The sequence below is a fragment of the Haliotis rubra genome, unplaced genomic scaffold, assembly GCF_003918875.1.
Source record: "Haliotis rubra isolate DU_JTF1 unplaced genomic scaffold, ASM391887v1 Scf47, whole genome shotgun sequence".
NCBI classification, from domain to species: Eukaryota; Metazoa; Mollusca; class Gastropoda; order Lepetellida; family Haliotidae; genus Haliotis; species Haliotis rubra.
Window position 1 is genome coordinate 1,168,356 of NW_025767157.1, and position 13,492 is coordinate 1,181,847.

At 44.6% G+C, this 13,492-nt stretch overlaps 1 protein-coding gene across 3 annotated transcripts in view; it reads right to left on the bottom strand.

Annotated features, from left to right (window-relative positions):
- The window catches only part of LOC124290634 (metabotropic glutamate receptor 1-like), a 59,636-nt gene that overhangs the window by 20,653 nt on the left and 25,491 nt on the right, over positions 1-13,492 (bottom strand). For all 3 annotated transcript variants that reach the window (XM_046727403.1, XM_046727402.1, XM_046727404.1), the window contains exons 5-8: positions 9,920-10,166; positions 8,224-8,410; positions 6,514-6,634; positions 5,103-5,988 (exon numbers count right to left, since the gene is read on the bottom strand). In XM_046727403.1, the coding sequence (XP_046583359.1) occupies positions 5,103-5,988; positions 6,514-6,634; positions 8,224-8,410; positions 9,920-10,166 (1,441 nt within the window). The remainder of the gene's footprint in view (positions 1-5,102; positions 5,989-6,513; positions 6,635-8,223; positions 8,411-9,919; positions 10,167-13,492) is intronic.

The following is a 13,492-nucleotide window of genomic DNA, read 5'->3' on the forward strand; positions in this document are numbered from 1 at the left end:
ATTATAACAATTACATCAAAAACGTAAAATACCTGAGCGCGTCTTTTATCAAACAACAGTGTTGTTTTAAAAGTACACTATGTTGAGCGGATATAAATATATGTATAATAGTTTAATGCCTGGTTTGTACAGGTAAAAATACTTCTTTAAAAGACCATCTTAAGCAAGCTTGGAAGTCCTGCGTAATATGGCCTCGTACCGACCCGGTCAATATGGAATCCAAACCTACCGCTGTGCTGCCCTCATTAAACAGAGGTAAACACCCAATGCTAAATTTGCTTTGATGTGAAAAAAATGAACATTCTCTGTCAGCTATTCAAAATTGATCATTAGCTCGCTTTGTTTGTGGGATATTCTTGTCAGTGGAATTACTGCCTAATCAGGGGAGAGCGCTGTACATCGTGCAGGTAGCAGAACCGACAATCTATACATCAATACATCCATCTCGCAATAACCAGCCAGGTTCAACGCTTGGGTGCTATTGATATTGTGTGTGTGTGTGTGAGAGAGAGAGAGAGAGAAAGGGAGGGAGAGAGAGTGATTATATGTGTCTAGGTAGGCGTGTGTATGTGTCTAGGTTGGCGTGTCTGTATGTGTGTCTAGGTAGGCGTGTGTGTATGTGTGTGTCTAGGTGTGTAGGCGATGTGTATGTGTGCGCGTGTGTGTATGTGTGTCTAGGTAGGTGTGTGTTGTGTATGTGTGTGTCTTGAATGTGTAAGCGTGTGTGTGTCTAGGTAGGCGTGTGTGTGTGTGTGTCAAGATGTATGTGTAAGCGTGTGTGTATGTGTGTCTTCGTAAGCGCGTGTAAATGTGATATGTGTCTAGGTAAGCGCGCGTGTGTATGATGTGTGTGTGATGTGTGTGTATGTGTGTGTGTAGGTAGGCGTGTGTATATGTGTGCCTAGGTAGGCGTGTGTATATGTGTCTAGGTAAGTGTGTGTGTATGTGTGTCTAGGTAAGCGTGTGATAGCGTGTGTGTATGTATCTAGGTAGGCGTGTGTGTAGGTAGGCGTATGTATATGTGTGTCTAGGTAAGCGTGTGTGTATGTGTGTCTAGGTAGGCGTGTGTGTATGTGTGTCTAGGTAAGCGTGTGTGTATGTTGTGTCTAGGTAAGCGTGTGTGTGTGTCTAATGTGTGTATTGTGTGTCTAGGTAAGCGTGTGTGTGTATGTGTGTCTAGTGTAAGCGATGTGTGTGTGTGTGTGTGCCTTGGTAAGCGTGTGTGTGTCCTAGGTAGGCGTGTGTGTATGTGTGTCTGTGGTAGGTAGGCGTGTATTGTGTATGTGTGTGTCTAGGTAAGCGTGTGTGTATGTGTGTGTCTAGGTAAGCGTGTGTATGTGTGTCTGTGTCCTGTGTAAGCGTGTCTGTAGGCGATGTGTGTGTGTCCTAGGTAGGCGTGTGTGTATAATGTGTCTTGGTAAGCGTGTGTGTATGTGTCTTGGTGCCTAGGTAGGCGTGTGTATTATGTGTGTCTAGGTAAGCGCGAAGTGTCGGTATGTGCGTATTGTGTGTGTAGCGTGTGTGTGTGTGTCTAGGTAAGCGTGTGTGTATGTGTGTCTAGGTAAGCGTGTGTGTGTATCTAAGCATGTGTCGTATTGATGTATCTGTATGTGTCTAGGTAAGCGTGTGTGTGTCTAGATAAGCGTGTGTGTATGTGTCTAGGTAAGCGTGTGTGTGTATGTAAGCGTGTGTGTACATGTGTCTAGTGTAGGCGTGTGTGTATGTGTGTCCTAAAGTGTGTGTATGTGTGTCTAGGCGTGTGTATGCGTATGTGCATGTGTCTAGGTAGTGTGTATGTGCGTATGTGTGCGTGCGTATGTGTGTGTGTATGTGTGTCTAGGTAGGCGTGTGTGTATGTGTGTCTAGGTAGGCGTGTGTGTATGTGTGTGTCTAGGTAAGCGTATGTGTATGTGTCTAGGTAGGCGTGTGCGTATGTGTGTCCGTGAAGGTAGGCGTGTGTGCATGTCTGGGTAAAGAATGGTGTATGTGTATTCATGTGTGTACATCATGTGTGTGTAAGTGTGTGTGCGTGTGTGTCTGTAAGTGTGTGTAGAGCATGCCAGTGTGTAAACGTATATGTGTGTGTAGGTGCGTGTGCCTGTATGTGTGTGTGTGTGTGTATGAGTGAAGGCATTGTGTGTGTAAGTATGTGTGTGTAGTGTGTGTGTGTGTGTGTGTTCAAGCGTATGTGTATAAGGCGAGTGTGCGTCTGCCTGCATGTAGGTGTAATTATTTGCGTGCGTGTATGTGTGTGTTCGGTAAAAGTGTGTATGTGTGTCTGCAGTGGTAATGACAATGTGTCGATACTCGTTACTATCGTTATCTTCGACGTCACTGTGATCATATCAGCAACGTCATCGTCGTCATTTTCTCTACCGTAATTCAGTGAAAACCATCGTAAAACATTGTAAATGTGTCGACGTTACAAGAATCCTATTACGGACATTTCCAGAAGCATGGCAACAAGCACACGTTCCAGCAGAAAGCCCCTAGGGGTTAAAACCGTCCTATACGTCACATAGAATATTAGTTAGTATGAGCTATAACCCCATCTAGAGCTGAGCTAACGGGGAACGCACCACTTACCAGCAATCTATGCAGATGGCCGCGTGTTGTGATGCCGGCATCAACGAATACGAGCTGACCTTCATCATTGGATTAGCATTGGGCGAGAGCGATCGTAGGGGGGCGGGCGGATGTACTCCAAATGGGCCTGGTATTGGGAGAAATTTGGAGATGATCTTATCGTACCGCTACGCAGTGCATTTGAGAAGCACTGACGCAGCACTGTGTACTCAAAGAGCACTAAATTCATGTAAATAGAGTGTTCCAATCAGGGGGAATTTGAGAAATCATGTCAAACCATCACGTCAATGGTTTCGGCGTTTTTGCACGCAAGAGAAATATAAGACATTACGTATGACCAGTTAGGCTTCCTGACAACCACAACTTACTTGGTAGAAATTCAGTTTCCGTTATAATGTTTGTGAGCGAGTTCGAGTGCATAATGCTCTTAAGAACGAACTTTGCAGTCATTAAACAAAATAATGGCAGTCGTGGTTTCCTGTGAACTGCAGGAACAGTGGGATTATATGCAGCGTTCTGACACACACTCAGCAGATGTCTCTTTAGCGAAAATATTGGAGTGAGTCCGGTCGGGGCCTTTTAAAGGACAAACATGAAGCAGTTCAAGAGCAAACTGTCCATGAACCATACGGAAATACCATGTCTATAATGTACTTCCAGTTACTGTTTAACGTCTTACGCTATGTTCCACTGAAGGGGACAAATATATGTTTCTATGTTTCATTGGTGGAAATCACACGTATGTACTCTCTGTTTCCTCAGGTTACTATTCCCTATATTGTACTCTCTGTTTCCTCAGGTTACTATTCCCTATATTGTACTCTCTGTTTCCTCAGGTTACTATTCCCTATATTGTACTCTCTGTTTCATCAGGTTACTATTCCCTATATTGTACTCTCTGTTTCATCAGGTTACTATTCCCTATATTGTACTCTCTGTTTCATCAGGTTACTATTCCCTATATTGTACTCTCTGTTTCGTCAGGTTTACTATTCCCTATATTGTACTCTCTGTTTCATCAGGTTACTATTCCCTATATTGTACTCTCTGTTTCATCAGGTTACTATTCCCTATATTGTACTCTCTGTTTCATCAGGTTACTATTCCCTATATTGTACTCTCTGTTTCATCAGGTTACTATTCCTATATTGTACTCTCTGTTTCATCAGGTTACTATTCCCTATATTGTACTCTCTGTTTCATCAGGTTACTATTCCTATATTGTACTCTCTGTTTCCATCAGGTTACTACTATTCCTATATTGTACTCTCTCTGTTTCATCAGGTTACTATTCCCTATATTGTACTCTCTGTTTCATCAGGTTACTATTCCCTATATTGTACTCTCTGTTTCATCAGGTTACTATTCCCTATATTGTACTCTCTGTTTCATCAGGTTACTATTCCCTATATTGTACTCTCTGTTTCATCAGGTTACTATTCCCTATATTGTACTCTCTGTTTCATCAGGTTACTATTCCCTATATTGTACTCTCTGTTTCATCAGGTTACTATTCCCTATATTGTACTCTCTGTTTCGTCAGGTTACTATTCCCTATATTGTACTCTCTGTTTCATCAGGTTACTATTCCTTTATATTGTACTCTCTGTTTCATCAGGTTACTATTCCTATATTGTACTCTCTGTTTCATCAGGTTACTATTCCCTATATTGTACTCTCTGTTTCATTAGGTTACTATTCCTATATTGTACCCTCTGTTTCATCAGGTTACTATTCCCTATATTGTACTCTCTGTTTCATCAGGTTACTATTCCCTATATTGTACTCTCTGTTTCATCAGGTTACTATTCCCTATATTGTACTCTCTGTTTCATCAGGTTACTATTCCCTATATTGTACTCTCTGTTTCATCAGGTTACTATTCCCTATATTGTACTCTCTGTTTCATTAGATTTCTATATTTCCTACTGTTTCACTAGGTATTATTATTCCATTTACTGTACTACTGTTTCAGTAGAGCATTATACCATTTACTGTACTGTTTCAGTAGAGCATTATTCCATTTACTGTACTGTTTCAGTAGAGCATTATTCCATTTACTGTACTATTTCAGTAGAGCATTATTCCATTTACTGTACTGTTTCAGTAAAGCATTATTCCATTTACTGTACTGTGTCAGTAGAGCATTATTCCATTTACTGTACCGTTTCAACAGAGCACTTTTCTTAAAACCGTACTGTTTCAGTAGAGCACAATTCCCTATACTGTACTGTTTGAGTAGAACACTATTCACTATAGTCTCTGCTTTACTGAGGGACAACTATGCCATTCGCTGAATGTTAGAATAAAAGAAAAATATTCCCCACCCAAAATTGAGTACAGAATGAGCAAAGGTTGACCATAATAAAACACAGAGAATGCAATCGCGAGTAGCTGTCCAACAAATATATTTAGCATACGGTGTGGTATAGTCTGGTATATATTAGTCCCTCGATGAAACGCAGAATATATTCAGATTTACCCGATGATATTTGAGAATGGTGAACACAACTTACTTTTTGTCGACGCTGTCGCAGGATGGAAGAGATTTGGAGCCTATGTGACACCGCACGTCACGTGACGTTGTGAACGCACCACGTGTGTTCCGCTCAGGCGACCAAACGATGACGTACACCTTCGGGAAGAAGAGCAACACCAGGGACACCGACGCTGACAACGTGATGGAGATACACGTCGTCACGACCTTACTGTCGCCGCCGAAGTAGATGGGGAAGAAGCCTAACCAGATAACACAGGTGGTGTACATAGTGAAGCCAATAAACTTGGCCTCGTTAAAGTTTTCAGGAAGGTTCCTGGTCTTAATGGCATACAGAGTACACATGAAGATGAGGAAGACGTCAAATCCGAGAGGCACAATGACCCCCAGGGTTGAAATGTTGCACACCAGCTGCACCCTGTTGTTACTGTAGTCCACGTGAGCGTCCGCCGGCTCAATGATCAGCATCACCGTGATCACAACACACTCTACACCTATCACAATACCTGTAATCACAACCTGAGCAGAGGCGCTCATGAACCGCGGCTTCTTAGTCATGATACGTTTACTGCCCTCCAGGATGCGGGCGATCCTGTTTGTTTTTGTGACGAGCGCTCCATAGATGAGAGAGAACGCAAGACCTGGAAGGATGCGAGACAGGTAGCAGGACGCCATTGAAGGCTTGGCTACCAAGACGAAGTTGCAGCAGTAGGCGAGGACGGTCCCCAGTAGGATGATGTAGCTCAGCTCCCGTGTCGACGCCTTCACCACCGGCGTGTCGTTGTGCCGAACAAACACGTAAAATACCCACAGCGTTACCACGATGCAAATACACGCCATCACCATGGAAACAATAGCTTCAGTATCGGACCAACTTGTGAATTCTATAGGTATCCGTTCACATTCTGAAACAAACGTCAAAAGAGATGTTCTAAACGACTGACTAACATTACAACAAATATATTTCTCTTACGTAATTTTGGATGTTGGGTAGCCTAGTGGTTAAAGCGTTCTCTGGTCACGCCGAAGGCCGGTGTTCCATATTGCTGGAATATTGCTAAAAGCGGCGTAAAACCCCACTCACTCACTCACTCTTACATAACTATTATTTCCGCTGCCCACAAACATTTTGTCCCTAAAGCTCAGTAGGATCGATTTCATCCGTATAGGAAGAGTATCTATTCTCTGGCGTTAACAATATATATATTTTCTTTAATGCGCATTAATACTAATCCTTTCATAGATTCTGTATCAATGTTTTGCCTCTTACGTCTAATCCAAGTTTGGCCAGATAATCAATATGTTTGGGCTTTGGCGTTTCATGTATACTACTATGAATGATAGTTTCACAGATAGGATAATAAAACCGGCATGGTGTCCATCATTTGCAAATATTAAAGCATGGACGTCAAATGAAGTGAACACTGCACCTGAGAGGTCGAAATTTGGTCTCCAGCCACGGTCACATGGCATGCACGTGACGTTGTCTCGTACAATCTCGTTGTCCTTACATGGCGTACACACCCAGCAGCAGCCTATATCCTTCCCTTGCTGGAACAGATAGTGACGTCATACACTTGAACAACAGAATGTTGATAATGCTGGGGTGTTATATGCCATAATGAATATACTTTATACTCTTCAATGAACACTCGGTACATTTTTACCATAACAAAAACACGTTACAGCTATTGTTTAAATGCACATGACATTATAGAGTGCAACGAATACATCTTAAAGCTCTGCTGAAATTCCCTGGATGACGTGGGCTATAACAATTACACCTTATAGGTCCTGCTTAAGTTAGAGTAAAACGAATACACCTTGCTGAAAGACAGAGGACGTTATGGACTATAACAAATGCATTTTACTGAACTACACGTGAAGATACGGGTTAGAATTGATCTTCAATAACCACTTCTTGTCGTAAGAGGCGACTAACGGAATCAGGTGGTCAGGCTCGCTGACTTGGTTGACACATGTCATCGTATCCCATTTGCGTAGATCGATGCTCATGCTGTTGATCACTGGATTGTCTGGTCTAGACTCGACTGTTTACAGACCGCCGCCATATAGATGGAATATTGCTGAGTGTGACGTAAAACTAAACTCACTCACTCTGAACTACACATGACGTTATAGACTGTTGCGAATACACCTTACAGCCCTTGTTGAAGTACACAGCTCGTTACAGACTGTTGCGGATAACCTTTATAGTCCTTGCTGAGCTACATATGGCGCTATATACCATAAAAGATACCTCTCATCTCTTCATCATGTACAGGAGCGATAACCATCACTGTTGCATATGTGATTTTAATTACCGCCTTCGTAGGCTATTTTCAAATACAATGTCATCTTCACTCATAACTAAGACCCACATCTGACCATCAATCATCTGTTAATCCATCACTAGGGACAGGTAGCCTGAGACATTCCCCGATGTGTCTGGATGACGCCAAATCATATATTCTTAACTGCAGCCACAGCATAGACCCAATCAACAGTTATTTTCTAATGTAAGCCTACATATAATGCTATAGAAAGGAGCAGAGAGATTGTGTTCATTTTTCCAGAAGCTGAGGAAATCTAGACATGATAAAAAATTATAGATATGCTTGATGGATTTTGAAAATTTTTGTGTTAGGATTTGTGCGAGATCTTCATTTCACAACACGGCCTCAGCACATTTTTTCTTCATAGCGGAGTGGTGCGCATGATTAAATAACTGGATTGTTTGGTACAGCTTCGATTACTTATAGACCGCGGTCATTTGTGCGACGATTTGTGGAAGACTAAAAATTAACATCAGTGATGGTAAATCGGAAATAAAGCTCTCAATGGCTTTAGATAAATAACAATATTTTGCTTGGTAAATCAACTAAGGAGATGTAGGCTTTCACGCTAGTCAGCCTAGTTCTGGTACTGATGTCTTTTTGACCCGATAACACCGTCATCCCAAGGGAAGCGATATCGCCAAGTCGGACTAATTACCGTAGGTTGTTCATCTCACAGGCAAATCACACGAGTCCGAGCTCATGACCTCCCGACGACATGAAAATACTTTTAACCACTGCAATGACTGATATAGGTTCTATTACATGTCAGCCAACTTCCAAGCAAATCCCTAGTCGCCTTACCATCACGTGACCTAGCTCACAGGGCAGGCTGCAGACAGAGGTCACTGGTTTCTCGTGGTCTTTTCCCGGCCAGAACATATTCTCGCGCATGTCTAGTGACCCGGATATCCATGAGCCGATGGTGACGTAGTTGTACGTTGCATTGTCCCCGCTGCTAATATTCCGTTGGTAGTTCACGATGTCGTATCTAGAAAGAATGAAGTGGTACAGCAAAAAATGCACACTTTAAACTTTTTCCGTGTTTCCTAATTACAGTCAGCTGCAAACTTAATACCGCGTTAATAAAACAGGTCAAACTAACTGAATTGAGTAACTGCATGTAATCAACAGTCAATTACATCAAACAGATGTAAGTGGCAAAAAAAACCTGCACACCTCTTTGATGGTTGCTAGAACGAAGACCATTTACTTCAGTCAAGGAGTCACCGATAACCCCAATTACACAAAAGGTGTGTGAGTGAATATGTTATTCCGCCGCTTTAAGCAATGTTCCAGTAATATCACGGCGGGGTACACCAGAAATGGGTTTCACACAATGTGCCATGTGAGGAATCAAACTCGGGTCGCCAACGTGACAATAAAATAAGATAAAAAAAAGATGAAACCCAGAAAAAGTCTCTATGTTCATCAAATAGCATCTTCTATAATTTTTATTACAATTTACGTTTTTATTACAATTTACGTCAAGTTTATTACAATTTGCTGCAAGTATTACAATTTGCGTTTTCATTACAATTTACGTCGTAACAGCCAATCAAACATCTAGGACGTTTAACCGTTAGCCTACCCCGCCGCCGCTACACAGAGAGGAAGCCAGTCTCACACAGAGCACTAGTTCCAGTATCACAACACAGATAAGGAATTTATAACAGACCGGGTAGTCCACCTTTAATGGGTGACTGGGCTCTGACTGTTCGGTATTCTGTGCAGGTTCTATTCAGGTCACCAAGACAATATTGTTTCGGAGATGCCTACAGTGTTGTGGCGTGTATGATGTGACGTTAATGATTACCAGTTAGAGAAAAACGTCTGAACCTAGACTGAAAATGGACAAAAAACAGTAAAACACAGCCCCCCTTTAAGTGAAAAGGGGAACCCACAATTTGCCTGCAAATGTGTCCTTGTGCACACAACTCATCCATGTATATTACAATAATGGGGGCGGTGGGGTAGCCTAGTGGTTAAAGCGTTCGCTCGTCACGCTAAAAGGCCGGGTTCGATTCCCCACATTGGTACAATGTGTGAAGCCCATTTCTGGTGTTCCCCGCCGTGATATTGCTGGAATATTGCTAAAAGCGGCGTAAAACCAAACTCACTCACTCACTCACTATTACAATAATGATGTAGGAAACACATTGTTATGATTACACAGATAGATGGTATAATCATAAGACAAAAAACATCTTCACATAATGAGCAACTATCTTCCATCTCGCAATGTTAAGCCTGAAAGTTAACAATGATGGTCAGTCATAATGTGTCACATAATTTGCAAATTGCTATCGGAAGTATGAGACATACGTTAAAGTGGTGTGTTGTATTTACAACAATAAAATACACCGACTGATAGCATGGTCGGACCTTTATGAGAGACACGTGTTATTTTTCGGTAACATGAGTTATGGTAATGTATTTACTGAAGCAGGCAGTAAAAAGAAAATCGTGTGAACTGTATATGAAATTAAAATGCACGCACCTGCCAGGAGGGTCACCTTTGTGGTCAAAGGAGAAGGTTTCATTGCTGTACGTGGTGAAGGTGACGTTGAGGATGTGTTGGAGGAGGACTGTGCCGTTGATGGGTTTCATCTGGGAACACAGTCCCCGGGTCTCTCTACCACACAGAGCAGTCTGCATCCGGTCCAGTGCGAGGGCCAAAGTATAAACCGCCGTCACAACGAACCCAAGCTTGGAGTCCTGAGTCGAACCCTCTAGTGTCTCGCTTCCTGAAAGTACATCACGAAAACAGGTAACACTGAAAGCTACTCTTAGCAATAATCCAGCTACATGACGGCAGTGTGTTAATATTCGAGTCTGGACCAGACAATCCAGATGAATGACATCATGACCATCGATCTATATGCAAGTAGGACACGATTACATGCATCGGCGAACCTTCAATCCTGACCGCACGCTATCGTCCGCTGCTTCTTGCAACGTTTTGTCTTGACTCCCAACAGGTAAAGTCTTCGATCGTCACGCCGAAGACCCGGGTTCGATTCCCCACATGGGTACAATGTATGAAGCCTATTTCTGGTGTACCCCGGTGTGATATTCTTGGAATATTGTTAAAAGCGGCGTAAAACCCAACTCACTCACTCTTCAGCACGGGTATGACATTTCAAGGCTTTGATTCAATGCATGACAATAGGCCACTTTAAACAACATTCCAGCTATATGAATAGTCTTCCCACATCCCACCCATGGGCAACCCAGTCATACAGGGCAGCCAATGAGTTACCGCTTTTATCCGTTCATCAAGGCTATGTAGGACCTTACGTTATATCCTAAAATGTACACTAAGAAACCCTCGGCCGGATACGTGCAAATGGAGGACAATGTGACGATCCTTGTATAGATACATATATTCCCCGTTAATGAGCATGACTGAAACCGAAGAATCAAGTTAATACCGAAAAGAAACAATAGGACAAAGAATATGATAGTTATTTTTATCATAATTTGAAATATGTTCTTACATGATATATAATGTTGCCATGGAAACGGTCAGATTGATGAGCATCGCAGAATAATGCTACAAAATTGTCTTCGGTCAAGTGTGATTATGAACATAACTGAAAAAGGGAAGAAATCTTGTGACAGTTATACCACCTGGAGAGGATGTACACAATGCGTGTCGAAATGATTTAAACAAGTTAAAAAGGTGTTTGGGTAGCAGCAGCCATTACATGTTGTTTTAAGACCTGAAGTGTCCGTGATTGCTTCTAAGTACGCCGAGGTACAATCAAGCCAATCTCTACCAAACTAAATTTGATTGATCTCATCAAACTGTTTCGCGTGGGCTTTCCGCAGAAATCGACTTCTAGTTTAGTTATAGTGTTCCAATTACCCAAGCGCTAAGAGTGACAGTCCACTAAGCACATTTACGGCCTTTAATGGTCGGTCGCTTCAAGCCAGGGGCTGCGATACTGGGGTCAGGTTCGGGGTTTGCGATACTGGGGTCAGGTCCGGGAACTGCGATACTGGGGTCAAGTCCGGGGTCTGCGATAGTGAGGTCAGGTCCGGGGGCTGCGATACTGGGGTTAGGTTCGGGGGCTGCGATACTGGGGTCAGGTCCGGGGCCTGCGATACTGGGGTCAGGTCCGGGGGCTGCAATACTGAGGTCAGGTCCGGGAACTGCGATACTGCGGTTAGGTCCGGGGCGTGCGAAACTGGGGTCAGGTCCGGGGGCTGCGATACTGGGGTCAGGTCCGGGGGCTGCGATACTGAGGTCAGGTCCGGGAACTGCGATACTGGGGTCAGGTCCGGGGTTGCGATACTTGGGTCAGGTCCGGGGGCTGCGATACTGAGGTCAGGTCCGGGAACTGCGATACTGGGGTCAGGTCCGGGGCCTGTGATACTGGGGTCAGGTCCGGGGCCTGCGATACTGGGGTCAAGTCCGGGGTCTGCGATAGTGAGGTCAGGTCCGGGGGCTGCGATACTGGGGTTAGGTTCGGGGGCTGCGATACTGGGGTCAGGTCCGGGGCCTGCGATACTGGGGTCAGGTCCGGGGCTGCGATACTGAGGTCAGGTCCGGGAACTGCGATACTGGGGTCAGGTCCGGGGTTGCGATACTTGGGTCAGGTCCGGGGGCTGCGATACTGAGGTCAGGTCCGGGAACTGCGATACTGGGGTCAGGTCCGGGGCCTGTGATACTGGGGTCAGGTCCGGGGCCTGTCGATACTGGGGTCAGGTCCGGGGCCTGCGATACTGGGGTCAGGTCCGGGAACTGCGATACTGGGGTCAGGTCTGGGGCCTGCGATACTGGGGTCAGGTCCAGGGGCTGCGATACTGGGGTCAGGTCCGGGGGCTGCGATACTGAGGTCAGGTCCGGGAACTGCGTTACTGGGGTCAGGTCCGGGGCCTGTGATACTGGGGTCAGGTCCGGGAACTGCGATACTGGGGTCAGGTCCGGGGCCTGCAATACTGAGGTCAGGTCAGGGGTTTGCGATACTGGGGTGTGGTCCAGGGTTTGCGATACTGAGGTCAGGTCCGGGAACTGCGATACTGAGGTCAGGTCCGGGGGCTGCGATACTGGGGTTAGGTCCGGGGGCTGCATTCGTTGAGTTAGGAAAAAGCCTGTCGAAGCATCTGCTGTACACAAGACAATAAAAACCTGTAGTGTGACCAGCTAAACATCTGGGGCATGTTGGTAACAAGCTATATATACACTGCAGCAGAACTCGCGCAAGGCAGCTGTGATACAAATGTGAAGGAACCCCTGTGTTCACTGGGCCCGCTTCGTCTGTAGATGAACTCCAGCAAGACAACCAGCCTACTTCTGTAGCTAAACTCCAGCAAGACAACCAACCTACTTCTGTAGCTGAACTCCAGCAAGACAACCAACCTACTTCTGTAGCTGAACTTCAGCAAGACAACCAACCTACTTCTGGAGCTGAACTTCAGCAAAATAACCAACCTACTTCTGGAGCTGAACTCCAGCAAGACAACCAACCTACTTCTGGGGCTGAACTCCAGCAAGACAACCAACCTCATTCTGTAGCTGGACTCCAGCAAGACAACCAACCTACTTCTGTAGCTGAACTCCAGCAAGCCAACCAGCCTACCAACCTACTTCTGTAGCTGAATTCCAGCAAGCCAACCAGCCTACCAACCTACTTCTGGAGCTGAACTCCAGCAAGACAACCAACCTACTTCTGGAGCTGAACTCCAGCAAGACAACCAACCTACTTCTGGGGCTGAACTCCAGCAAGACAACCAGCCTACTTCTGGGGCTGAACTCCAGCAAGACAACCAACCTACTTCACGAGCTGAACTCAAGCAAGACAACCAACCTACTTCTGGAGCTGAACTCCAGCAAGACAACCAACCTACTTCTGTAGCTGAACTCCAGCAAGACAACCAACCTACTTCTGTAGCTGAACTCCAGCAAGACAACCAACCTACTTCTGTAGCTGAACTCCAGCACCTACTTCTGTAGCTGAACCAACCTACTAACCTACTTCTGTAGCTGAACTCCAGCAGCAAGACAACCAACCAACCTACTTCTGGAGCTGAACTCCAGCAAGACAAGCCCTTCTGGGGCTGAACC